Raw genomic sequence first — 26,785 nt, forward strand, 5'->3', positions numbered from 1 at the left:
CACACATACACAGAGGGGCGTGCTTACAGATCTCTTACACAGTTCTGGCTTACAATAGAATAACAAAAAAAATAATCATTGTGCTCTGTAGCGCCCACAAATAAAACTCTGTTTCGCCGCAGCCATTGTTGTGAAAATACCATAAAGAAAGTGACATGCAAACAATCACACACTGATATTTACAATATACATATACGTAAATACATGATGTGGACCTAACATATTTTTAGATCAAGCCAACAGCAACACACTGATCTGTGCAGTCCAAGGACGTTACCTTTACAAACAAGCTCAGGAATGTTTATCCTGCCAAAAACAAAACTCTCACTTTTTCTGTTATTATTCAAGTCACCATCCCTTTCTCCCCACCTCATTTCCTCTCCCTCACTGACCCTCTGCTCTCTCAGTCTCGAAGCCTCCCCTCTCTCCCCCACCTGGTTCATTTCAGGCCAGGCTGGCAGTGGCCATGGCAACACTCCATGAAGGTGGGTGAGTCAACACAGAGAGCCACAGAGGCCCTTCTCTCAACCTCCGTCACTGGGGGTGAGAGGGTGCAGTGAGGGGGGACCTCAACTTTTACTGCGGATGTCCCTGAATAGCTTGGTGAGGGTTAGGGAGTTGAGGAAATAGGAAAGAAGGTTCAGAAGGAATAGGCAAAATAACACGTAAACAAGAACATTTAACTTTGAAGTTTCTTGAACACTCCTACATATATGAGTCATTTTAGGTTGAATGCCAGTTTAGCGGTTGTGCTATAAAAAAAAGAAGTCCAACTCTTGTTGTGATGTTGGCAGATGTTGCTCTGAGTTTTAAAAGCAGTGTGAGCCAAGCCAACTAAGAATCAACTAACAGCGGCCAAATCATTAATGCATGCACGTGCATTTTGTAAAAAAAAAAAGAAAAGAAAAAGAAAGAATAAACTAAATTGTATTTTATTGGTCAAGAGCAATAGTCTAATGAAATTAAAGAATGATCAAATATGCCAAATAACACACATATAGGGTTCAGCCATAACAGCATATATAACGGCCAAATTCTTTTTTAATGGAATCACCGTGATCAGACCATTCCTCTAGTAGGGGAGAAGTTCATTTGCACAGTGCTTTTGTGTGGGAGTCAATTTTAACACACCAGTAAGCAAAAAAATAAAAAAATAAAATCTTAAAGAGTACAGTTAAAGCAGCTCCGAGTAACATTTAAATATCTTTTAAACAGCCTCATGTTTCCTCTCATAATCATATAATACCTTTAACAGCAAACGAGACCATCAGTGCAAAGAAAGACGTTTTTATATAGTTTTTATTACTGCGTTTGGTCTGGTCGCACACCCAGTCCGATTTTCGGTTCACGCGTGCATGCTCTATGGTCACATATCGGTATTGGTCGCAGATTTCAGTGTATCGCAGCAACGCGATTTGAGAAGCCTATCCCTCCAGGTGAGGGAAGGGGAGCGGGAGCCTTGTTTGAGACAGTTATTTGTCCAAAGGGGCCGCCAACGTGCCATGTTACTCGTAGTGGCTTTAAGACTGAGACAGGAAACACCCGGAGTGGCATGCAGCAAAAAGGGCCCTCAGCTTGATTCGGAACAAGGGTGTTGCAGTTAACCTGGTATGTGTATAGACCACGAGGCCCCTGTGTCACCTTGTAAATTTGCGCCACTGATAAACAGCGAAACATCTCGTCAGTGCCAAGTCCAAAATAGAAGTCAGTTATCTTTTAAGCAGGGTCATGCAACGTGTCTCTGCGTCACCAAACTTCCTATAACGCCTTTTCTCATTAAAAAAATATCTTGTTATTACTGCTTGTGTTTTTTTATTTAGTTCCTTTTCTAGCTCCCATTTCACTAGGGTTAGTGTGTCCACTCCCCGACGGTGTAAGTGAGGAGGCAGGTGAGGACAGGACTGAAGCACAACAGAGAAGTAGAGAGGTAAAGAGGGCAATGTAATGCTTTGCTATCTGGCTCTTGTGTCGCGTTGAGGGTGTGATGGCTTGTGTCAGTTAACACCCGTGCACTAAGTTTTTTCCCCCACTCCTGTTGCAACAATGGTGGATGAGGTGTCGTGCGGGAAAGTGTAGGCTTGTATCCCCATCGGCATCGGCGGCGGCAGGAGTCGGCTTGTCTACAACACACTCTGACACACGCACACACACACACATACACACACACGCACACACACACAGAGCCGATGAGAGTCCTGGGATGGGTGACACAGACACATGTTTATCATTGAGGGGATTGGTTGGATTCCTTTCATCTGAAAATGTCTGACTGTTCCCCCGCTCCGGGCCTGACCCCTCGACTGCCTTTATCTCTCTCTCGCTCTATGTCGGTCTCTCTATCTCTCACTCTCTCTGTCCCACGCCTTTCCCCCTCTTTTCTCCCTTGGACAATTCCTGCTAAGCGCTCTCTCACTCTCTCTCCCCTCTATCCTGCTTTACCTTAGCTCTTCATCTGACTTAACACCCATTTATTCCTCTTCATGTCTCTCTCTCACTAGTCTCTGACCCATCTGCTTTTCATCCCAGCCGAGACAGACGGAGCCGAGAAAGCTGGCGGTTATGGCCTCGATGGAGTTAGGTCGGCACGGGGGGAGACACATCCTTCAGATTATTATTGCTGACTGATATAGTGCGCCTGTGTTATAGCGGGCGTAAAAAATGCGACACTCATCGTCACGTGTGTTTACGGGCCCTGCATTCCTGCATGCACGTTATTAAACTTCGCCAGGGATGTTTGCCTTCTCATAATAAATGCACACAGATATTTGGCACGCTGCGACGCCATACCCAAAGCCTCACTCACACATATACACACACACACAGCGGCTCTCAGTGCTATGAGCTGTCAGTCCCTGTTAGACTTGGCATTCTCGTTAGCACGCGGTTTGGATCCCCTTTCAGAGGAGCTGAACTCAGGACCTTTTCCCTTCAGCATTCCAGAAAGCAGCGAACAAGAAGGAAAGAAGACAGACAAGAAGTGAGAGCCAACAGACCTCTGATGATATCGGAGAGTTTGTGTTTAATCACTCGCTGAAATATCTCCTCTCGTGCTGCGTGAGTTTTTACAATTCACATGGAGTGTTCCTAAACATTTACAAAGCCGACCTCAGCACTGCCTCAAATAATTGTGTCTTCATCTAAACTTGTGTGTGTGTGCGATTTCACCCTCGGGTGTATCAAAAGGGCCAGCTGTGGGAGAGAGAGAAATCAAGCTTACAAAAGCACATTTACCTTATGAATAACTTTTACCTTAAGTTCCAATTGCATTCTTTCCAAATGAGCCCCAGAAGAACCTACCGGCTGATTAAAAGGAATGTATTTGTGTTTCCCTGGGATAGAAGGTGGAATAGAGTTGCTTTTTTTTACAAGAGCCAGATCAGCAGGTTCTACTGGGTGGGCAGTGCTGCCCCACAAAAGCTTTGCCAAAACCAGACATCCTTCAAAATGATTTCATCCACAATCACTGTGGTGCGCTGACGAACTGCAACCAATCCAAGATAAGCATTTTTGTTTTTCTTCTTTCGTGAAAGCCTGAAAATTGCTTGAAATGAGCGGGAGGGAACGTCCACCATTTCAACAGACATGCCCAAAAAGCTTGGCGCCCTCCCAAAGAAAAAAAAAAACTCCCAGCACTCTCACCAGGTTAGCCCAAGTGAAGACGGATGGAATTCCTGGGACATCTTGCAGACTTAAACCAGACATCACACTTTTCTGATTTTTTTTTTTTTGTTTTCATAGAAACCTGCTGATGGTTTTGACAAATAATCGGTCCGTCCCGGGGGAGTGTGGTTGGGGTGTGGGTGTAGGTGAGGTGTGATGAGGAGCAGTAGTCTAAATGCCATACTTAGTGCCACAGGGTTCAAGCGTTTGGGGTTTGCTCTCTCCGTTTAAGAGCAGACCACTGGGTTTTGAAGGGAATGAAAGAGGACAGAAACGTTTAACTTGAATGTATGGGCTCTGCTTTTCCAATTTAAAAATGAACTTTCCATGCAAAATGAATGGACTGATGTGTTGCAGTCCTTGCAAACATTTCATAATAAATTAGAGAAATGTTCTCGTCAAGTTTCAGTGATCGTTCATGTCAATTCCCAGAGTGAAATTGATTTAGTAAAAGACAGATACTGCCACAAGTAACATATAAATGAATACTTAAAATCACGATTCCATAGAAATTTGTATTTAAATTACTCATATAAAAGTAAAATCACGCGCGCACACACACAAAGAGAAAAACTCTAGTTAGGTGAATTCATCAGACATATATAGTATCATACTGTCCGATGCTAAAGAAAGCCAAAAAGATTCTATAGCGCCCTTTGTTTTTACTCTCATGGAATCCAAATGAGAGAGCACTTTTTAATTTCTCAGTTTGTTTTTCTTCTCCTCTTTCACCGCCTCCTGTAATTCTGTTTCTTTTCTCTCTCCCCTCCTCATCATTCTCATCTCCTCTTCCCATGGTTTCCAGGGAGCCTTCCAGCTTTTTGTTTGAGTCAGGGGCCGTTTTGTGTAAACAGCAGCCGGGTTGAGGTAAGATAATGAAGTTTATGTGCTTTATATGACCTGACCAGTTTCTAACATAAGTGGTCCTCCTCTGACAAACACGATAAAAATGGATTCTTGCACCCTCTGTATTTTATTTATTTAAATTTTTTACATTTGAACTAAATTCTTATTCATTGTATATGCCGAGTTTCACGACACCAAGGCAAATGGAATGCTTGACCATTTTAAATCTTTTGGACACGAAAGTCTGCTTTCCTAACAGCAGACTCTGTTTATTTCATTTAACCTCTCTCCTTGGCAATGCAGCGCAAAAGTGATCCATTACATGCATCGGGTGACAGATCAGAGCAGACAGATCACATATGTAGTATTTGTAGAGCTAGCATGCCCTTTATTTTTTTGTTAAACAAAGCTTGAAGTTACAGGTTGTGCCTTTAATAATAGCTAGGCGACTCAACATTCGTAGACTTATCTTCCATTCTCAAAGCACAAATAATCTAACGTACAAAAATGGGCAGACATAAACAAATAAACACACGTGTGAAGATTTCCCAATTAGTCTTTTTTTTCTAATGTTCACAGACGAGAGTCATTCTGTATATCATTTGGACGGAATTCTTCAGAAATTGGTCAAAAGACAATGAAAGTCATTTTGGGATGGCTTACTCCTACACCCTCCTTAAACAAAGAGACACATTTACAGGCTTATTATGTTTCAGACAGAGCTATTTCGCTGGATGACTTTTGTCTTCAGGCAGCTTTAGGAAAATATAAATCAGCACTGCAGCCACGATTAACTTTTTCAAGGCCAAGACCAAGTGAGAGTCAAGTCCAAGACAGTCAATTCGTAGACAGGCCGATGTCTTATTTTTGACCATTGCCACAATCGGGTGCAAATTTGTCAAGAGTTTTATTGGTAGTATATGTTGGACTTTATATCATACTTGTACTGGACAGCATTTTTCGACTGCATATGAATCCAACTTAGGGGAGTTTGGAAGCCAGCTGGACATCCATGTATAGATAGAAGAGCAATAAAGGCAATTACGCCTGTGATTTCCACATAATTGAGACTTCATTTTGTTGTCAGTCTCCGGCAAAATAACAAGACCTCAAGAAAAACACTGAGACACAACCAAGATAAATGAGGCTGGAGACAGAGAGAAGACCACAGCCTTAAAGACTCTGATCACTGACAGCATGAAACCAAGATGAGTACGGCTGCTGTAGAGTAGTAGCGTGGGCAGTGTTGCAGTAGTGCTCGGCTATGGGACATCTTGTCCAAGCATTTGTCGTCACTCTCATCCTTTGTCCATCCATCCCATCCATACAGCGATTCCCTTCATCTCTCCCCCCGTCCCACTAAATACCCCGGCTGTTAGCAGGCATTAAAAAGCCATTCACACTGCTCTCAAGTGCTTGGCTTGGCCGTCATCGGAGCTGACTACAGAGGCTTTGAGGTGGCCTGGCCTCTCTCTCTCTCTCTGTCTCTCTCATCCACTCTCCCCTTTTGCAATTTTGGCAAGCTGATAAAATAGACGTGTGTTTCCATTCCAATACTCACTCGCTCTCCGTGAGCTTTTCACAAAGATCCAGCTTTTGGCTGTCAACAATGGCGCGCATGCCTGAGCCATGTGTCTGTCAAGCTTCTGTCGGCCGCCCCGAGGCGTTGACACTATTACCTGAGAGAATCAACAGCAGGAAAATCTATCAGAAAACATGGGATTTGTCCATGCTGAACCAGAACATGACTTGGCTCACGCTTCGCCCGGTCCATATTTTTCATATTATCAGATTCTGTGAAGTCACACCGTGACACAAGATGCCGAGGGGCCACATCCGTTTGAGAGAGCGGTGGCAGGGAAACATCTCAGTGGAGCCCTTCACTGCTGGCACCAACATAACGTCTGAAACAACAGGGACACATGCCATGCATGACAAAACCTAATTCCACTGCGAAGTACCAGGATACAGCCAGACACAGCCGGTGGAAATGTGTCCACTTAAAAAGCAATTTGCAAATGACCAATTTGGGACCACACATGTTTGATTTTCAAAAATAAAATAAAAAAATTCTTCAGTTTATCATTTTATATTGTAGACCAGGGGTTTCAAAGTCTGATAGTGTGTCCCCCCCACTGACAAAATTGAGAGAACTGTGCCCAGAATAACAGCATTGTGTTTCTAAAAGGTGATTCAAATATAACATTTATATCCTATTCTAGAAAGCACTGAAAACCTGCTTTAGGACCTGCTGAAAATTAAAGATCCTTTTTAACAGTGAAAGACCTGGGAACATACAGTAAAGTGGTTGGGGTATGTCAGGGTAAAATATGGTTGCCATCCACATTGGCTGGTATATAATGGGATGCTGTTTGCTGTTACTACCCAATGACAGGTGGTCTGGCACAGAGCTGACAGGGGCATCAGAAACCAATAACCATGTCTGCTTACACACAACTTTCTTTTGCCAAGTTAAACTCACTTATCTTTCTGTTCCCACAGTCATTGTTAGCTTAGAGCACGGCTGTAGTAGTGTTCTTTAAATACAATTTAAAAAAAAATCCTCATTCAAATCATTGGCCCCTGAAAAGAATAGCTTGACATTTAGGGGTCACACTTATTTACTTTCATGCTGAGATTTAGATTGGCAGTTTGATCCAACTTTCCAGCAACCGGCAACTCTTAGGCTGATTAATTGCATTATATATTTTTTTCCTCCACTGGTGACCAGACAGCTTCACAGTGATGACATGACTCCAGAGGTTCACTTCTCTATATCTTTATCTCTGGTAGCTAACTGTTTCCCACATTTACAGTCTTGTATGTTAAGCTAAGCAAATTCAATGTTGACTGTTGCCTAGAAGTGAATGGGTGTATTTCCCAAGCTATAAAACTCTATCAAGGCCCAATATGACATTTACTCAAATGTGTAAGTTGGGTAAAGTGTCTATAAGCTTAATGAGAGAAGTTTTTTTAAATATCAGGCTGGTTCATACAGTGAATGTCTGTTCAACATGCTGAGGTGCAGTATAGCCAGGCTTCATCATGACACAAACCAAGATTTGTCCTAAAGCCACACCGAACCTCTGGATTATATATGAGTTGAGTGCAAACATAACTTGATTTAGCAAATGCAAATGAAGCATTAAACAATCTGCACATGGATGTGAATACAGTATGTCTGTATTCAAAATGCACGTCTAACTGTGCATTAAGACTTCAGCTGCTCTAGATGCTCCCTGCGTGCCCCACGACAACAAATTTGTCTGCGGACAAAGTCAACTGCCCCCACCTGTTCACTATTAATATATGTTTTACTCCATCAAACCATTTCCCACACAATCCCACATCTGTGATTCAAACACACAAGCAGCACACACATTCACCTCCGCAGTCAGTCCCCTCAGGCTGACATGTTTCTCTGCTAATCTGTTTGTACAACTCTGGTGTGACCACAGGCCAATTACAAATCGTCACATGATGTACACCCACAAGAAAGAGAGAGAGAGAGGAGGAAAAATAAAAAAAACAGCCACCCACTGAGAGAACCACTCTTTCTTTACTCCTCACCCTCTCACCCCTCTTCCCTCTCTCTCTCTCTCTCTCTCTCTCTCTCTTTCTCTCTCTCTCTCTCTCTCTCTCTCTCTCTCTCTCTCTCTCTCTCTCTCTCTCTCTCTCTCTCTCTCTCTCTCTCTCTCTCCCTGGACCATCTCTCACCCAGTCTCCCTCTCTCAGTTTGTGGCTGCAGTTACAACTGATCATCATTCAGGCTCTCCCTAAACAACGGCCACCCCTCAGGGACCCACGATACCGCTGCACGACTCCCTAAGTAAATTTGATTTCTCATCTCATTTATATTCCATAAACTCTGCAGCCACATGTTTGATATTACATTTAAACTGTTCCAGTGGACGTGGAGAGAGAGAGAGAGAGAGAGAGAGAGAGAGAGAGAGAGAGAGAGAGAGAGAGAGAGAGAGAGAGAGAGAGAGCATGCCTTGGGAAAGGTATAAAGGATTGTGTTGGAAAAGCTGTGAATGACAGGTGAAATTGGCCGTGGTGTGAGAGAGAGCAGGCGGGGGAAAAAAACTCACAGCAGCATCCCCTATTTTATTGTTGTCTTTTTTATCTTGGCACAGAGGAAACTGTCGAGTGGAGAAAGTATAAAGGTTCCCCGTGTTATTGTTGCTTTTGCTCGCTCCTGGCACCACCAAAATTGAACAATTCTATTTTCCTCTCCTCTCTCTCTCTCTCTTTTGCCTGCGCTGGGGTTGGGGTTATTCCATTTCTCCCTGCTTTGCTCCGGCCTTCTCCACTTCTCTTTCTCATAATCCCCTTTTACATTTCTTGTCTTTTTTTTCTTTTGGTCTTTTCCTCTCGTGGTAAGGATTGACCAGGTCACACGTCAAAAGCAGGGCAGCCAAGTTTATCATGAATTTCTTCACAACTTTTTACATGCCAGATGTATAGGACATTTTTTCACATGAGACTTTAGAAAAAGTAAAGTTATTTATTTCATATGTGTACTTTCACTGATCTTATAAAGGGCACTCAAAGTATAGAATCTTACAGTGCAAAAAAATACGAAAAAATAAAAAAATAATCTCCATTCATCCATGTATTCGCTAAACCGCTTATCTCTTGTTAAAACCAAATTTGCTAAAGACTAATTGACTCAGGCCTGTGTCGTTAAAAGGAACTGAAAAAGCCATGTTCAACAGCAGTGCAGAGGGGAGGGGGGCTACTGTGGGCTCCAGCCAAAGAGATAGGGTCATCCAGAGGGCATGGATGAGGGCAACCCCGCTCTCTATGAGTCAATCCGGCTCAGAGAAAGTTCTGGCTGGGAACTCCTAATTTGGAAGGTTAAACAGGGGCCTGAATGCACAAATGCCTGCAAATCCCCTGAGCTACTGAGAGCACACTGGGGTAAAAAAAAAAAAAGTGTATCGACCAAGAGGCTGAAGGATTCCGATGACGGCTGCTGTTTCGTAAAACCCTTATTCCCCTCCAGGTGGTCAGCTGCTGATTCTGGGATACATTTTTTTTTTAAACACAGGCCGGTCACTTTTCTTATAATCCATGTTAACAACTGGTGTAAAGCAGCCACATACTGTACATACAGTCAAGTGGTAGTCTGTTATGTGTTAGGGGGAGGCTGGAGTGTATAGAGCATTGTGACGGAGAGTAGGTCTGAGTTGGGAGGATGAAAGTAAGCACAGACGACTGTAACATTTTTCAAATTGATGGCTCCACTCAGTTTGACCTATGAAGTTGTGTGTTTGTAATTTCACTTCAGCTCCGAAGTAATCTATCCCTGTAAATGTGTTTGTGCTGGTACCAGAGGGTCTGCATTCTAAATATGTTTAATGTCTCCTGTCTCTCTGCTGTCTTTTTCTTGCTCCCATGACTGCCTTATTGTCTTAATTGTTTTGTTGTCTTGTTTACCTAACGATCCTCAATGCTACTACGCCCTGCTCTCTGTCTCCCTGCTACACTTTTTAGCCCCCTTGTCTTTCGGCTGATTTTTCCATCTGCCTCCATTACCTGAGTGGTATACTCTTATATGGAGAGGTGTGGAATGGGCATGGAGCAATTGCACGGGGCAGAGATAAGATGTATGACAGGATTTATGCGCTCCCGTATGAAGTTTACAGAAGTGGAGCCTTGTTTCAAGTGCAGTTTCCATATTGTTCAGGGAGTTGGGGACCAGCCTCAGGGCGCCTTCGTGCTCAATCAGTTGGGGCTGCAGTAGAAAAAAAAGCAGCCATTGGAGTAAGGTTTCTAAGTTGAGGTAGCTATATTTTTGAACAAGCATGAAATCATCCGTTTATAAGGCCAAGCAGGAATATCAATAACTTCTTGACAAAGCAAGAGTGTTATAATGTAATGTTATGCGGCTCACCTACCTCACACTTAAACCTTTCAGAGAGCTTCGTGAAATTTGACTTTGGTCCAATTGTGTCATTGGTTGAAGCCTTTTGCGAAAGGACTTCTGATCATGAATGTACAAGTGTACCTGTAGTGTTGCAAACCCAATCTGTCACTGCTTATTGTTGCTCTCCTCTCATTTGCCATTTGCGGCGTTATATTGAAACGTTCTTGTCTCAACGAGAAGTAGTGGTACTCAGCTCACCAGTAGTGGTGCTCGGCTGTAGATAATGTTTAACCATGAATAACCTACATCTGACCCAATTCAACACTTCTTTAATGAGACAGATTCATATGCGTGAATGTGTGACATGCAGTATGGCCAAGAAAAATGACGTACATGTTCCTCAACAAGTCTGACAGGACAAATAAACATAAAAAGGCACAAGAGACACATTGTTATACGACTCGCAGGATCATGCAAGTGAATGGTGTGGAAGTGAAAATGAGCGTGAACATGTAGGTTTTTCGCTGAGGTGGGTATATAAAGGTGAGACGTGCGGGGCCAGGGTGCAAGCTGAAGTGCTCCACTGGGTTTTGTAAAATGGGGACAGAGGGGGCAGAGAAGACTCATGGGTCACATTAAAACCAGGTTGAGTGAGAGTGCGCCACTAATGCTACATAAACACACACACACACACACACACACACACACACACACACACACACACACACGTGCAGTTGTTCTCTGCCGGCACTTATTTATGACTGTTGGCCAGTGGTGTTTGAGAGGTGTGGTAGTATGTGTGGCTGATGTCACAGGCCAGGCTGGGACGCTGAGTTCATCTCAGACCACCGAGCAACCCACATGGAAAGTTGCATGCCTATGCGTACCGGCAATCTTTTTTCCATGTTCACCCCAGGATGGGCGATATTGATATACTACATTGGCAGGTTACATGTCGGTTGCTGCCCTTTCAGCATACAATAGGGCATTAAGATTTGGTTCCTCAGCGATAGATGATGATGACAGATGGTAGAAATCAGTGCATGGTGCTTACACTAGGCTACTACTTTGTCCCATTTAGCCCCAATCGTCTGTGTCTGTTTACAGGTAAGATTCTTGCCACAGCACCTCGAAGGAAGAATAACTCAGGATTGCACAATCCAATAAACCAAAGAAGCAGTGCATGTTTGGAAGCAGACTTATATATGTTTAAATTGAAGTGAGTTAGCACCCAGGAGAAATAATGGCTGTTGTTTGTCTGTGGCAAAGGAGGAAATAGTGTGACCGTTAAGAGACACAAAATCAGCAGCAGAGGAAGGAGATAGGGCTATAGTTGGACGGGTCAACCAGATATTGAGACGACCATTTTTTTTAAAGAGAATCCATGTATTTAGGAGTTGAACACTACTGCCTTTCAAAGTCAATATTGGACAGAGGATATATCAGGCAAGAAGGTAATTATGAGTGATAGCATCTAGACAAAAGCATGACCTTTGGCGCCACTCACGTCACATCACAGATACAAAAGATGATCCTCCTTGCTATTGGCGGGCCGGGCCTATAACCTGGTTAAACAAAGGTTATAAAACAAAAACGTCCCCAAAGACAACAACATTCCAGCGGGGCCAAGAGGGTCTCTGAGGAAATCAGTCAGTCACATTCCTGTCTGTGATCAATCAGCCTCTGGCCCAGACAACCTGAGATTAACCTCAGCCTTCCTGGAATACTACCTGCCCTTCCCATTGAAAAACAACCCCTAGCTAGCTCTGTACGATGTACTGTTGTATGATAATATGGAATATTGAAATATTATTTATTGTGTGAGTAAGTCCGTTTTTGAGACTACCTGAGGAAACACGCTGAACAGCAATTCACTTTACCGCAATTTACACTATTATGAGATAATAATCATAGAGAAATTAGGTACAGTGAAAGTAAGTGTATGTGTGTGTGTGTGTGTGTGTGTGTGTGCGTGCGTGCGTGTGTGTGTGTGTGTGTGTGGCTGCAGCGTGAAGATGGATCCCCCAGTTTGATGTGAGTCCTTCACAAGTGAGGCAGAAAAGAACGCTCAATCCTATCCAGAGAAGGGGAGGGGGGGGGGGGGGCGTGGGCGACGGCAGGGGGGGAAGGATTTGGCACATTGAACACTTAAAATATGGAAGAGCTCACTAGCTCAGCGGCACTCAGCTCAGTGACAATGTGGTGGAGTGATTAGCTCAGGTCTCACAGGTACAACAGCACTCAGAGTGAGGAGAGAGGGATGTGTCCTCCTGTTGGATTCACCACTGAATGGAATCAAGCAGGCAACGGGATAACAGTGACATAAAAGGTTCACTGTTGATTGATAACGTTCCTTCACAAAGCCAGGTACACATTCTGCAGAATAAAGGGGGGGGGGGGATGAACACACTTTGCTGACCATTCCCACAGTCAAGATTAATTCATTCGACTAAATCAATTGGTACAGACACATTTATCATGATAGCATTGTTGACTGGAGTTTTCCGGTTAGGAAAACACTTAAATATACCACTTTGTTTGAGTGGATCCTTTTGTTCTTTCTTGTAGCCTTGTAGCTACCTGGTTCCTGTCAGCTCTTGTCTGCTGCCTGCTTTCAACCTCCATCAGAGATTTTAGATTTTTTTGCCTTTAACTCACAAAATATGTGTCCAGTAAATTTTTTTTTTGATTTATTCAATTGTCAAGTGCACAGTGCCCCTGTTTGCTCAGCGTCCAAAACCAGCCCTCTGTATATCCCTCCATCTCGCCGTCAGCCTGCAATGTTCTGGCCAGCACATAATTGTCTAAGTGCTTCTGGATGGCAGCGGGCTATTTGGTCATTAAGGGGCCTATTAAGTCATTAGTGCAACAGTGGGACTGCCGTCTGCCTGCCGACAGGACCAGATGATCGGCCTGATTCGTGTTGCCCTCGCAGTTTTCCACATATTTGCGCAGGTAATTATAGCTTACATTTGAAACACCCTCAGATGTCATGCTTAAAGAGGGGATACACGTCTCGCGAGCACACTTTCAAAAGGTAATCTTCACCTCCCCTCCTCCTCCTCTTCCTCCTCCTCCACCTCTTTTTCCACTCGGGTGTGTGCAGATGAGCAATGGGTTAGCAATGGGACAACCAGAGCCTTGGGACATGTCAGATAGAAAGATATGGAGCGAGAAGAAGGGAAAAGAGAGCCAAAAAGAGAGTGAGGAGGTCAGGGAAGAAGAAAAAGCAGAGGGCAGACAAAGAAGCGCCTTTTCCATATGTCAGTCTCTGCGGCCAACATGCCGCTTCAAACACAAACTTACACACCCGTCGCGGAATGTAAATATTTAAATATGTGTAAGGTTGGATGTTACTTAATTCCTCACTTTAAGATGTTTAGAAGAACATGGTCCAAAAAACATAAAGAAAAGAGTTCTCCATGATATGATACAACGCATGAGAATCCTATTTTGATTTCTGTTACTGTTAGCAACGCTTGCCCAGTTTTTTGGGGAGAAATTCACGCACGGCCAAAAACCTCTGGATTTGTATAGAGGAAGACATTCCTCCTGGATATATGCTGTACTTAACATTTACTGTTTTGAAATCCTTTTCAAATCACTGATTTGTATCATATAAGACCATATACTTTGTGAGAGCCAATCTGAAATGAAAAACCAAACAAAATTCAAATGGAATATCACATAAAGCAAATGTGACTTATGAGAAACGCAGAGTGTGTGGGTCTAAACTCAGTCAAAGGGAATGTCTCTTGCCCAGACAGGAAAAATGCGTTTAAAATCGGTGATTGCCATCCAACACCATTCATTTTTCATTTCCTGACTTATTTAGAAAAAAGCTCAAGGTTATCACATTTCATGTTCTTCTACCATGAATAAATACATTATTGTGATATTTTGACCACATCTCCAGGCCTCTAGTGCCCCACTGTGAGCGCAGCATGTGTGAAGCTGCAGTGTCAGCACAACAGCCTGGTGTCTCTCCAGCAAAGGGATGGCACTAGAGGTCCATTGATTGGAATAGACAGGTCAGGTTGAGGCTGTAAACTGAGCTCTCCTTCTCAGTATAGAGTATAGAACACCCTCCTGCTGAGAGGAGACTGGATTTGGTCACCCTCCATGCACCCATCCCTATTGAACCTCTATATGTTCCCCTCTCCAACCGTGAGGTGACAGTACTGGAGTTTACCTACAGAGTCAGCCATCTATCTCTGGCTCTCAGTCTCGCTCTCTCACACGCACACACAAAAACACACACTTACTGTAGTCCCACAAGTCATAGCACAAAATAGCCCGAGGTTGGCCCGGTTACGGTACTTTATCAGATTGTGTGCTGCCTGCCTGCCTGTTGAGCAGTGCCCAGACTGACCCCAGCAGACTGCCAGTCTCCTTACCGCTCTGTTGCTCGGCGGCTCCACTACCACCTCCCGCCTCAACCCCTGACCCCCTGCCCTGGAGACAGGCGCCACTGATATGATGTCATTTCTCTCCGATATGGGCCAGTGGCCTCGGCTGCAATGCGACCCAGGGAAAATAAATATGGCTGTTTATTTGGTGGGAGTGAGAGAGGCCCACAGGCTGGAGCTGCCCGAAAGCAGGTTACCAAAAGCAGCTTTGCACATGAGCGATGAGGGGCGGTGTGGCTAGAAATGTTATCACTGTTAAAACGATCATGTCAGTCGATATCGTTAATTATCTCAATAAATGAAAAATCAATATTTCTCTCAAGTTTAAAGGCTGATTTTCGGAATCAGAGTTAGGTTTATTGCCAAGTAAGTTTATACATATAAGGAATGTGCTTTGGTCTGCTGGTGCATACAATAAACAGAAAAGGAAATGTAAATACACGTTGAGAATTTACATAGAAAATAGAAATTTTACACAAAAAAATATTAAAATAAAATACGAGCAAATGTTTGTCAAATAGTGATTGTGAATGAAACAGGTTTGTGGTGTTGCCACGATGGTAAAAATCCAAAATATCTCCAAACCATTAAAGTTGAGAGGCCTTTCTCCTTGTCGATGATGGCTTCATCCTGCTTTGAGCTGACCATGGGCACTGTGCTTTCTCTTCGGTGTCACTGCCGCTGATTTCACCAGTATTATTATTCTGCTCTATCTACAAGCCTTCCTCTAGTCCTGTGACATGATTGGCTTTGATCTTCTTCTTCGTTTGTTTAATAGCAGATGGCAACTCGCAGTTACTGATTGTTAGCACCCCACTCTCCTGTTGTATGAATGGTTTACGTAATTAGAACAAACTTCCATCAGAATTTCGTTTATATTTCTATTGAGGAAAATGTTATTGATATATTTATCATAATCTTTTACAGTATCTAGGTGAAAAACAAGCCATTGTGGTTTGGCACTGGGCACCTTCAATATACTGTACGATTACGATACTGAAACTGTTGTCCTACACCCAATAGCTGTTTTTAAATTTTCAGTGGTTGCAAAAGCAGCTCAGATCTTCTGGTTTTCTTATATGTACAGTGTATCTAGATGACAGATGCCTTTGTGATGGTCATGATACCTGATGTGTGATGACTGGAATGAAGAGAAGTGGGTGTAAAGGAGTCACATCCTTGAACTTTGATTGTGCAGCTTGCACCGTCTGAGCCGACTAAGCCTTCTCCAGCTGTTCCTCACAAAGACTCTTGTACAGGCTGGTCCCGCCCAGCTGCCAACCTGCATCGCTCTCCAAAGAACTGGAGAAGGACCATGCACCATGACCCGCCTTTGTTTCCACACCCTATAGAGGGCTCTACAAACAGACAGAGCTCTCTTTGGACCATGATAATATAAAGAGGGCTCTGGCACACTCTCTCTCCACCATCATCACCACGACAAAAACGGAAAAAAAACACACCTGCTCTTTTCCCAGATACAGGGTGATCGGCTGAATCCTTAATTCAACTGCCTCCAAGGCTACACGTCTCTTGGCGACAGCTAACCTGTAGAGCTGGACCAGTTCCTCAAAACTGCCCAACTAACAGTACCTATAGCACTGTCTGGGACGTGCACCAATGGGACTAGGTGCCCATGATAGACATACAATGCCTGAATCATCCCCAGCGTTCACATGGCTAAGAGCTTCTTGGTGAAGTCAAAGTTACAGGATATTGTAAGCAACTGTTTTTTATTGGGAACAAATAATATGTCAGCCATCAGGGTTTGGAGCTTTTCCAGATCCAGAGCTCTCCTTTTATACATTGCTCATGTTTTGGATTAGCATAAGCAGAGAGATGATGCACATCAGTCTCCCTGCATTTTTAACCCCACAACAGCCTTTTACAATTCTTCTATTCGCCAAGGCGGTCTCTATCTCTGTCTTTCTCTCCCTGACTGTGTTTCACTTCTCTTTCTTCTGAGTCCCTCCCACACATTTTCTCTTTGACTCTGTCTCTTTCCATCCTCCTGACCTCATGCTTGTTACAGTCATGCGGAGAGGGAATCAATCAACCATAGTTTTCAGATTAAATCAGAAATTATTATAATTGAGAATAATGGCTTCCATGTCAGTTGCAGTTCAGCTCTCAATTGTTCTCATACATATTCTGGAAACAAGAGGGTCGGAAGCTCAGAAGTACAACAGTGCTCGTGCTCTGGTGGGGTGAAATTCAAGTTAGCCGTGATCCCATTTTGACAGAATTTCCATGGCCAATAAACCGCATATCTGAATTTGAACACCTGTATCATAAAAAATGTTACCATCCCTTGTAAATTCGGTGAGCTCAGCCTGTTTCTCTGAAGAACAACATATGACACTTATTGCAGAGGAAAATAAGTTCTAAGGAAACATAAACACCGCTTTCTAAAGTTGGACACTCTGCTGCTACTCAATCCTGTTAGTATGTAATTTAAAACTGTTGTTTTTAGGGTCAACTGCCGTGCCTACCACACTAAATACAGATCAGCGCTGGGGACAGTTAAAGTGAGACTACTTTATGGATGAAAAGCACTGGAGGCATGTATCCCTTTAAAGGTGCTACGAGGAACTTTGAAATATTTCTTAAACAGTCTCATTTTCCCTCCAATGGTCATAAATCACATGTAACTGCAAATGAGACCATCAGTGCAAAGAATGCTATATTTATATAGTTTTTCTTAAGGCTCTCCTAAATGGAATTAACACTTCTCCTCTTCATTACTGAGAAGCACAGTGTACCTTGTGGCTGAGCTTATTTCTAGGGGCAGTAAAGCTCCCAGGCATGTGCAAGAGCATGCAGTGCGACTTTGACAGCGTAGTTAGGAGGTGCTGATGAAAGAGGAGAGGCTGGGAGCCCACTGCCTCTCAAATTAGCCCCGGAGCCCTCCGACCTGTCACATGGAGGCCTAGGCCCCTCACAGATTCTGTTGCACCGCACCGCCAATGTGCACTGTACGAAGCACTGCGTGTTTACAGCACGCCTTCGTGTGTGGTGTGTCGTGCATGCAAGGCACATGTGTTGGGCTGTGAGCACTGCACTTACAGTATACACACACTAAGGTTGCAAATGGGTGGAAAGTTTCCAGTAAATTTCCAGGAACTTTCCATGGGAACTTTCACTCTGGAATTTTGGGAATATTCAAAATTGGGAATTATAGGAATTAACTAATTGGTGGTCATTTAAATGATCTGTTTCATATCCAAACATAAATCTAAACATATAAACATTATGTGTTGTCATAGGCAGACATCCATGCAAAATAATATAATTAAAAAACACATTACATTTCAACAGATTATTTGTAAGTAGAACTTGATCAAGTTTTGATTATTTTATGAACAATCAACAATTTCACTGAACGACAAAAAGATTAATTTTGAGTGAAATATTACTCATCTGTCTGACCCCACCCATTCAATAAAAAAAGTAAAAGCCCCCCCATGTGATGGAGAAATGCAGAGTGCATGTAGAGGGCGTGGCCTCGGTACCCCTGCAGTAAGCAGTGTGCTATGTGCAATTTGCCAAGTGTACTTATCTGGTTGTTTTAGTCAAGATTATGCTAAAATATATTTCTTCCAACTATATTTAAAATCACTGTTTAAGCCTCTGTAAACCTGGTCTAAAATAGTACAAATCAATATATGATATCAAGTTAGGTGTCTCAATAAGCTTTTTAAAAAACCTGATTGATATAAAGTGTTCATAAATATTATAAAACTTAGTTGAAAAAACTGCTTTTTACTGTCTAGAACATTTGCCAGGACTGAAATGACATAGTTAGAAGGATTAAGTGCATTTGGATTGCCAGGACCTTTAAGGGCCAACCTTAAATTGAGTAAATTCCTGTTTATTCCCCAAATTCCTGTTAATTCCAATAAATTCCTGTTAATTCCCTTGGAAAGTTTCCAACTTTGAAAATTCCCAAAATTTTGCAACCCTAATACACACTGAGATGTGATTTTAATCTTCAGTGCAGAGTGCAGACCAAAGGTTGCATTAGAACATACATTCGAACAGAGCTTCCTCCTACTGCTGAGGCGCAGACTAGAAATGTTGTTGGACCTCCCACGGTTTGAAAACTGGTCTCCAGCATAGGTGACCTCCAAATGACTAATACTTTAATAGATGACTGTTCCCTTGCTACCTTTGTAATCAGACGAGAAATGAAAGACGGATATCTTACTCCCCATGTTTTGCTCATCAAGTAATTTGGTTATTACGTTCATCTTCCAGTCTCCGGTTACCGTGCAAGGCAAGCCCTGCAATACGGTGAGAAAAGCCAGACAGACAGTCTGCATTAATGAAAGAGAGAGCTCTCTGCTACTCTCACCTTCGCTAATCTGTTCTGCATGTGCTTCAGCATTCAGCCTGACACCCTCTATGCAGATTCAGCTGTTGAGTGTGTTTGTGTAGTGAGGTGGACGGACATCCATAACCATAAAGCTGTCTCCAAGCAGAAAGGGTTTTCATCACCTTTTTTTCACCTCCAATGTATCTCTCCCACATTCCCTTACTGTTCCTCTGCAGCACCCACAGTCTGTCCACACACACTTAACTCTTAACAGCGGATTATGGAACCCAACCTTCTTGTCTCCAGAGCTACTTTACACCCAGCAGAATGATGCAGTATACAAATTCTTACATTTACTCATGCCCCCTCTCAACTTGGAAATGTCCTTGCAATTCATCAAGCTATTCCAGCTGTGTACACACAGGGAATCAAATGCAAAACGGAGTAAATCAATCTATCAATCAACATTTATATAGATCTAACAGCAACCAGCAGGTATCCAAAGTGCCTTACATCGAGGAAACAATAAAACATAACAGACAATAAAATCAGAGAAGCTCACATAAATGCAGGGAGAAAATGTCACAGCACTACTGTGTATTAAAAGACTTCCTAAATAACTAGGTTTTGAAGTTAGATTTGAAAGGGGCTGCGTATGTGATGAGAGCAAATGTCAGGGGTTAACATGTTGCAGAGTCTCGGGCCAGCAATTTGCCCACAGTTTGTAGCTCAACCTGTACCTCGGGACTTCTAAGAGAAGTTGCTTGGGATGATATCAGTAAATAAAACAAGTGTTGATTCCTCCTTCTCTTACCTGAGAGAAGTTGAGGCCGTTGAGGGGGTGACACTGCTCCTCCACTCTCTCCACTGCCCCTGTGTTCTTCCCCATCCTCTCGGCCTCCTGGGCCAGGTACAGGTCCAGCACGGGCGTCCCCCTGGAGCGCACGTCCCACTCCGTCAGCGAGTTGACCATCAGCATCACCCACACGGGCCTTTTCCTCTCCCAGTTCCCCGCGATGGCGTTGAACAGGTAGTCTGCGTAGAGGCCGCGGCCGCGCTGGTCGGAGGTCATCCAGTGAGGCATCATGTGCTTGACGTAGTCCAGGTGGTGTTTGAGGCGGCGGTACAAGTCTCTGGGTAGCAGCGTCTGCAGGTTCTCCCCGTGAGGCAGCATCTGGCAGCTGGTCAGCCTGGAGATGGTCAGGGGGTCAGTCAGGTCCAGCTCAAAGAAAACATTGCGGCTGTTGTGAAAAGCCTGCTTGGACCGGTCGGGGATGTAGTCCCAGACCCGGGTGTAGGGCACGTGGATGGTACCGAACAGGTAAGAAGGCGGGTGAGGAGCGGCACGCTTCACTTGCCACAGGAAAGAGTTCATGTCACTTTGCTGGAGAAGGGGGCATGGAAAGGGAAGGAAAACAAATAAAAAAGATTGGTGTTAAGACTTTGAGGAAATACCAGAACCACAATGTTAGAGAACGTGTGAATATCTTCTCACAATCCATAACCTCTCCGTACTGTATGTGCACTGAAAAAAAAGCTAGTCTTAATACACAGCTTAGGCTCTGTAAACAGGCATGTTGCTAGCTACAGTGGACCCACTTTGTTTGCATACCCGGTTTACAGAGTTTAGGGTGTATATTTATTATTTACACCGGATTTATCTGCTCAGCAGTTCTGACAGGTAGCGGATCATGAGGACATATTCACTGATTTTGTAAAAAAAAAAAAGGGATTTTGACAACACTAGTTCAATCAGAATCGCTGACTCCACCCTTAAAGGTAAAGCTGACACTTTTCTTTCTTCTATTATGGTTTACAGCTGGGTCATAGGCTGGGATCAACTGGTTAAAGATTGAAAAAACTATTGTGAGGTGACGGCAGGGGAAGCATGAAGTATAGTCATCTCGGGGCTGTGCTGCGGGGAGTCACTGCTGTGTGGTGCAGGCAGCAGGTTTATAGAGAGGCCTTCTGGGCTGTAAACAGACCCCTGTGTATTGTTGAGATGCATGACTCCGTTGCCAAAGCCTGTAGTGGCCTGGGAAGCATTTTGAAAGCTGCAGTGCAAATATACTGCACTGGAGCTCATAAAAGCCAACAAGCTGAAAGAAACCTGCTCTACATTCTGACCCCGCCATGATACTTTTGGTTGTGATTTTTTTATTTTTTTATTTTTTTACACCAGGCAATAAGAAGAGGGGCTGACAGCCACGAGTACAGCATTGTTTTGTCCTCTATATATAACAGGAAGTGTTTATCTACTGTGGTTATCTTTTCATAAAAGCAATATCACAGTGGAAATGAGATAATCACAGTCATTCCAAACGAGCATTGCATCTCAAATATGTTTCTTGTTAAGCGCTCAGCGAAATGTGCTGTTCGTGTGCTACAGCTTTGATCTAGCCATTATTGAAATATGAAAAAAAGAATGAACTTGTATAAACAATATCAAACTTCTGGCTCCCGAGACGTGGTGTAATCAGGCATTTGAGGGACGAAACCCATTACTGTAAAATAAAGTTATTCTTAGAAATTGTTTACTTCTAAAAATGTAATCAAGATTTCCTTCAGCTGTGTTCCAATTAGACAGCGCGCTGCCAAAGCTGCCTTTGACACAAGACGTTTCGAATAGCTGCCAAAAGTCAAGTGAAGTCGTCTTGCGGGATGTTCTGTTATCATCACAATTAACTACGATGAACGCACAGTCATTTCTGGCGCAATCTCGTCCCTGACAAAATACATCGAAAGTGCTATATTCAATGTAGAGCAGTGTTTCTTCTTTTGTATAGCCTACAGCCTACACTGAAATGTTTAAACAGCTTGTTTTCTAGGTCTCTAACTCGATTTTCACATTGGCAGGGTCTGCCCGACACTGTAGAGTAACGGGAAAGGTTTGGACGGCATCAGACGCTTAAAGGAACACTCTCCATCATATTGCTGAGACACGGAAACGTAATGTCACTCGTTCGTTTACTAGCAATACGCTCTCTTAGGCCTACCTCAAACTTTTGACATGGAACGTGCCATGGTGTCTGGGTGGGTTGCTGGGTGAGGAGAGGAGAGGAGAGATCCCCTATGCTGAAGCTGCGTGGACTTTTCTGGAGAGCCTTGACGCGCAGGGCTGCTTTTTCTGGGGGTAATTACTCTTAACAGAAAACATACGCACACTGTACTGACGCATTAAAAATCACATAAAGCGAAGAAGAAGAAGCACCAATGTCTACGGTGAACGCTGACAGCAGACCCTCAGCATATAGGAAATAATAATAACACACTTATTACTCAAAAGTATGTCATTTCCAAACGGCTCCCTAATGAAATCCGCGCCGCCGCCAAGTGTCAAATTTAAAAATGTGCCCTCTGATGATGACGTCCTGTAGGCCTGTTTGTTATGTTCCCAGAAGGGAAGCGTGTAGATGAATCTTATGTCTGCTGTCATGATTTGAATTAATTTTGTATTAACCCTCTCTGACAGACATCATTTCGTACTGTAGATTAACTAAACGGTCGGCTGCTCTGCACTGCTGCATTTCCTAACGGTAAGAATCAAAAGGTCAAGCCACGTGCATGATTTTACCAATATGTCGGACAAGGGTTTTAATAGGCCGTGTGCTGCGTGAATTTGAAATAATATTAATTTATATTATACATTATTATTATTATTATTTGTATTAATATTATTATTTAAGACAATACATAGCCTATACTAAAAAGTAAATATCAGGAAATTACTCATGCAATTATAACTTGTACATTTAGTCCCAGCTTTTCATCATTCGTTTATCTCATTGCATATAATTGTATTAGTTAATGGCAACAGGTATACAAACGTTTGAAACGGGGTAACCTTCGACCTCACTAAAAAGCAACTATATATTAATGATCAACTGTAGAAGGTGTAGTTGTGTTCTCCGGCGGCGAAGTCCCCCAACAGATGAAACAATTATTGAAATCATAAAGTTAGATTCACTAATATTTCCCCAACTACGGAAGTTCTCATGAAATAACACTTTGGGTTCATTTTGACAAGTGCCACCTTCTGAACTGTGTCGCTCGGATATGCTGAATAACAGACTTGTCGGAAGAGGTGAGAAATTGGGTTTCCGTGTCCTCCTCCTCGACATGATCAAGTGTCCCAACTCGACTCACCGACTTCGGTGCGTCGCACTGCCTCGGTCTGTCCGGTCGGTGTGCGCCCCAGGGTGCCACAGTGTGCAGCAGAGCGCTCAGGAAGACCCAGCTGAATCCCGACAGACAGACCATCGTGTCGAGGTGACAGGACACTTCTGACAGTCAGCGTGAATGTCTCCTCCTGTATGCTTCCTTCTCGCTGCCCTTCTCCCCGTCTTCTTTGAAATGATAATACAAAATAAAAAAAAGTTACCGGTGGCCTCTCGGCTCACGTGTGCCGCTGGGCTGGATGACCATTCCGCCCCTTCGCCATTCCCGACACGCTCCGCGGCTGACTTTAGTTATTTCAATCTGAAACTGTTTTGCCCCCGTCTCCTTTAACTCGGTGCGTGCACTCCTGAAGTACGAGCTCAAAACTCTTTACGCTGGTGCGCTCCGAAAGTTTAGAGCGTCTTGACTGGGAGAGAGAGGGAGGTGGGACGATATGAGCAACCCCCCTACCCCACCCCAAATACACACAACACACACTCCCCTGCGTCTTTCGAGAGGAGGGAGCGCAGGTTCAAAGAGGGATGACAGATTTGCGTGAGTAAAAGCCAAAAGCCCCACAAGGCAGACCCCCAAAAAATAGAGCTCAGAGTGGGAAATGAATGTTCCTATAACCTCCTGTGGTGCGAGTTCGGACATTGACTCATTCGTTCGTTCCTCTATCTATAATAAGGCAGTTTTTCAGTGGGCTAGAATATGTTTAAGCTTAGTAGAAAATATTTTTGATTTTCCCATTATATTTTTAGCAGTTTAGGCTATACTACACTTGTTAGGGTTTGTTGTATACAATTTTATATATTACATTATGGCAGGGCTTTCTGCTGTATTTTTATTTTTTGTAACTCTTGCAGCTTCAAGATGTTTAAAATGATGCCTTTAATTTGGTTTCTTTTGCTCTTTGCTTTGATTTTTTTTTTTAAAGTCCAGGAAGTCCAGGTGCTTGCAGCCCAGGTTTTGTGGTTTGGTTTTCAACAGAGTCATTCCAAAGATGTAAATACATTTTTCACATGTTGCCATGTGCTTCCTCTTCGGGAGGATCGCATTTATCAATGCACTTCTCTGTTTGACAACCCTGCGGCAATACATTTGTACCAGGGTCCAGAGAGCTCCAGACCTTTGGTGCATGATGAATGGCCACAAATAAACAGGTCCAAGTAAAGGCAACTGTGAGAAGTGTTTTGTTTATTTTCTTTGGTTCTTCTTAAGATCTTGTTCATCATGATGTGGAGCAGAGCGGACCTGTCATACATTCTGTTGTGTTGAGTGAGAGTAGTGGCCCCCTCTCTCTCTTTCTGTGCAGGCCGCCATGTCAACGCTTCACTGCTCAGCCATGACCTCGGTTATTGTCCAAGTGGCAGACAGTGTGACAGAGTCAAGTAGTGGGAAATTTATCATGGAGACCCCTCAAACAAGTGGCACTGGGGGCCCCTCCCTCGCAGGGCCAAAGGCAGACAGACCATCGGACAAGCAACTCTTTGTCCTGGGCCATGTTCTCCCCTCCTCTCCACTCCTCTTCTCACCACTCGGTGCTCACTCCGTTACTGGGGCAGCTTTGTTATAGAGCGCCCGACAGACCCACCGTCCCTGTGCGCTCATTGTAATTTCCATTCAGATGAAGCAAATTGACCGTTTTCTGCTGAGTTTCTTTGATCAGCTTGTCTTTCAACAGAGCTGCCGCACGTTGTAAAAGCTGTGACACCTCTGCCCTTTGACCCCTTGACCTTTTTTATTGGGTGCCATTCGTCATGCTTGTAGAATCTGAAAGGCTGAAAAGTCAATATTTTTTGGTTAATATAACTACTTGGAAAAAGACTCAGATGTTCGAGTTGCATGATGAAGGCAGCATATAAATGAATAACACAATTAAAACCACATTGATGTAATCTCATCTTTTTATCCCCACTTCTCTGGTTCTATCCCTTTGTGGCTGTTTTGCTCTGAGGCAGGTGTGGGATTTCAGTTAGCGGTTTCATCCGCTCTAATGTGTCCACCTGTGGACTCAGGTACTTGCTTTTAAACCACACCTTGCAGAAGGGGCTTCTCTCTTTGAAGGAGCCTTTTTCACATTCTTGGCCAGTTAGAAGAGGGCTTATGAGCGGCTGGCTACAGGAGATTCTTGGATGGGGGCCAGCGCTTACAGCATACAGTGCACTATATAGCGGGGGACGAAAGAAGACTTTCAAGTTAATGTTCTGTTAGCAGACCGCAAGAAACGCTCACTTACAGAACGCACATCTGGGGAGGCGTTACAGAGAGAGGTAAAGGCAAGAAGAAAAAAAGCTCATTCCTATCTGAAAATCTTTTTTTTTTCAAACATTTAACGTAACAGAATCCCTGTCAATACTGATGCTCTCCTCCACTTTCATTGACTTTTGCGAATGTTTCTTGAATGTGTCTATTATGAACCGTAAATACCCAATATGGATAAATAGGGGGGAAAGCACAGCAGGAGGTAAGAGAAGAGGAAAAGAGATTTGAGTTGAGAGACCTTGGTAATGTTTGTGGCCCTGCAGCTCTATAAGGATCCTGTGTGTACTTGTCCTTGTGGCTCCGCGGCTGCCTGTCCGTCTGATGTTGTGCAGAAGCCCTGCCACAAAACCTCAACATTAACCCGCCGCCTCCGCCTCGCCATCATTAGCTGTCCATTGGTGTGTAATGACAGAGGTACTACTTCCATTACAACTACTAGCACAGTGCTACTTCACCACATGAAATGGAAATATGAACTGTTGCAGAGGGGAGGCTGTGTGTTGCAAACTGTTTTTTTTATGTACACAGGGACCCCTAGTGGTGTGAGGAGGAATTGAGATTATATGCACGCGCATGTGTGGACAAAAGGTGAGGACACATGTAGGAGATGGGTGACCCGAGGGTAGAAAGATTGTGCTTCAAAGAAAATGTGAGTGTGATGGATATATGAAGGAGTGGCTCCTGGTTTGAGGCAGCATACTTCAGAGGCCGACAGTCGGACCGACTGCCACGGCCACACCGAACGCTCCCCCCCTCTCAGTCTGTTGTCTCTGCTCTCTGCTGGACTACACACAGACACAGACACAGACACACAGACACACACACACACATGCACACACTCCCTTACTATCTCCACCCGGCTCTTGCTCGGGCTCCAATATCCTCTGTCCTGCTTTGAAGATGGCGAGGAATAATATTGACTGAGTCTCTGGTGAAATGTTATTGTGGTTTCTCTTTTCCGGACATCCTGGGTAAAAAGGGTGGGGGGGGGGGTAGAGGAGGAGGAGGGTAATGTTAGGGGAGTACATCGTCGAAAGGAATATGTATTTGGCCCAGACAGTCACATAAGAATATAAGACAGATAAAGACAAGCGGGAGAAAGCAAAACCTGAATCTATGTTTAGTTTCTGTGTTGGACATGTTTTGTGGAAGGTGCACACACACACACACACCGATCTTGATGGTGTTTTTTGACAACAGGTCTGTGTTACGTTCTTTCCTCCATAATCTCTGCAGTGACGTCCCCCCTGTGGCGAG

General features: G+C 43.7%; 1 protein-coding gene across 1 annotated transcript in view; it reads right to left on the minus strand.

The window, feature by feature from the left end:
- trabd2b (TraB domain containing 2B) overlaps nucleotides 1–23,597 on the minus strand; it is a 66,940-nt gene extending 43,343 nt beyond the window's left edge. Inside the window, exons 1-2 of the mRNA XM_080032262.1 lie at nucleotides 23,249–23,597; nucleotides 19,917–20,486 (exon numbers count right to left, since the gene is read on the minus strand). Coding sequence (XP_079888388.1) covers nucleotides 19,917–20,486; nucleotides 23,249–23,362 — 684 coding nt within the window. The 5' untranslated portion in view covers nucleotides 23,363–23,597. The remainder of the gene's footprint in view (nucleotides 1–19,916; nucleotides 20,487–23,248) is intronic.
- Between the last annotated feature and the right edge of the window lie 3,188 nt (nucleotides 23,598–26,785).

This window comes from Ammodytes marinus (genome assembly GCF_949987685.1).
Source record: "Ammodytes marinus genome assembly, chromosome: 8".
NCBI lineage: Eukaryota > Metazoa > Chordata > Actinopteri > Uranoscopiformes > Ammodytidae > Ammodytes > Ammodytes marinus.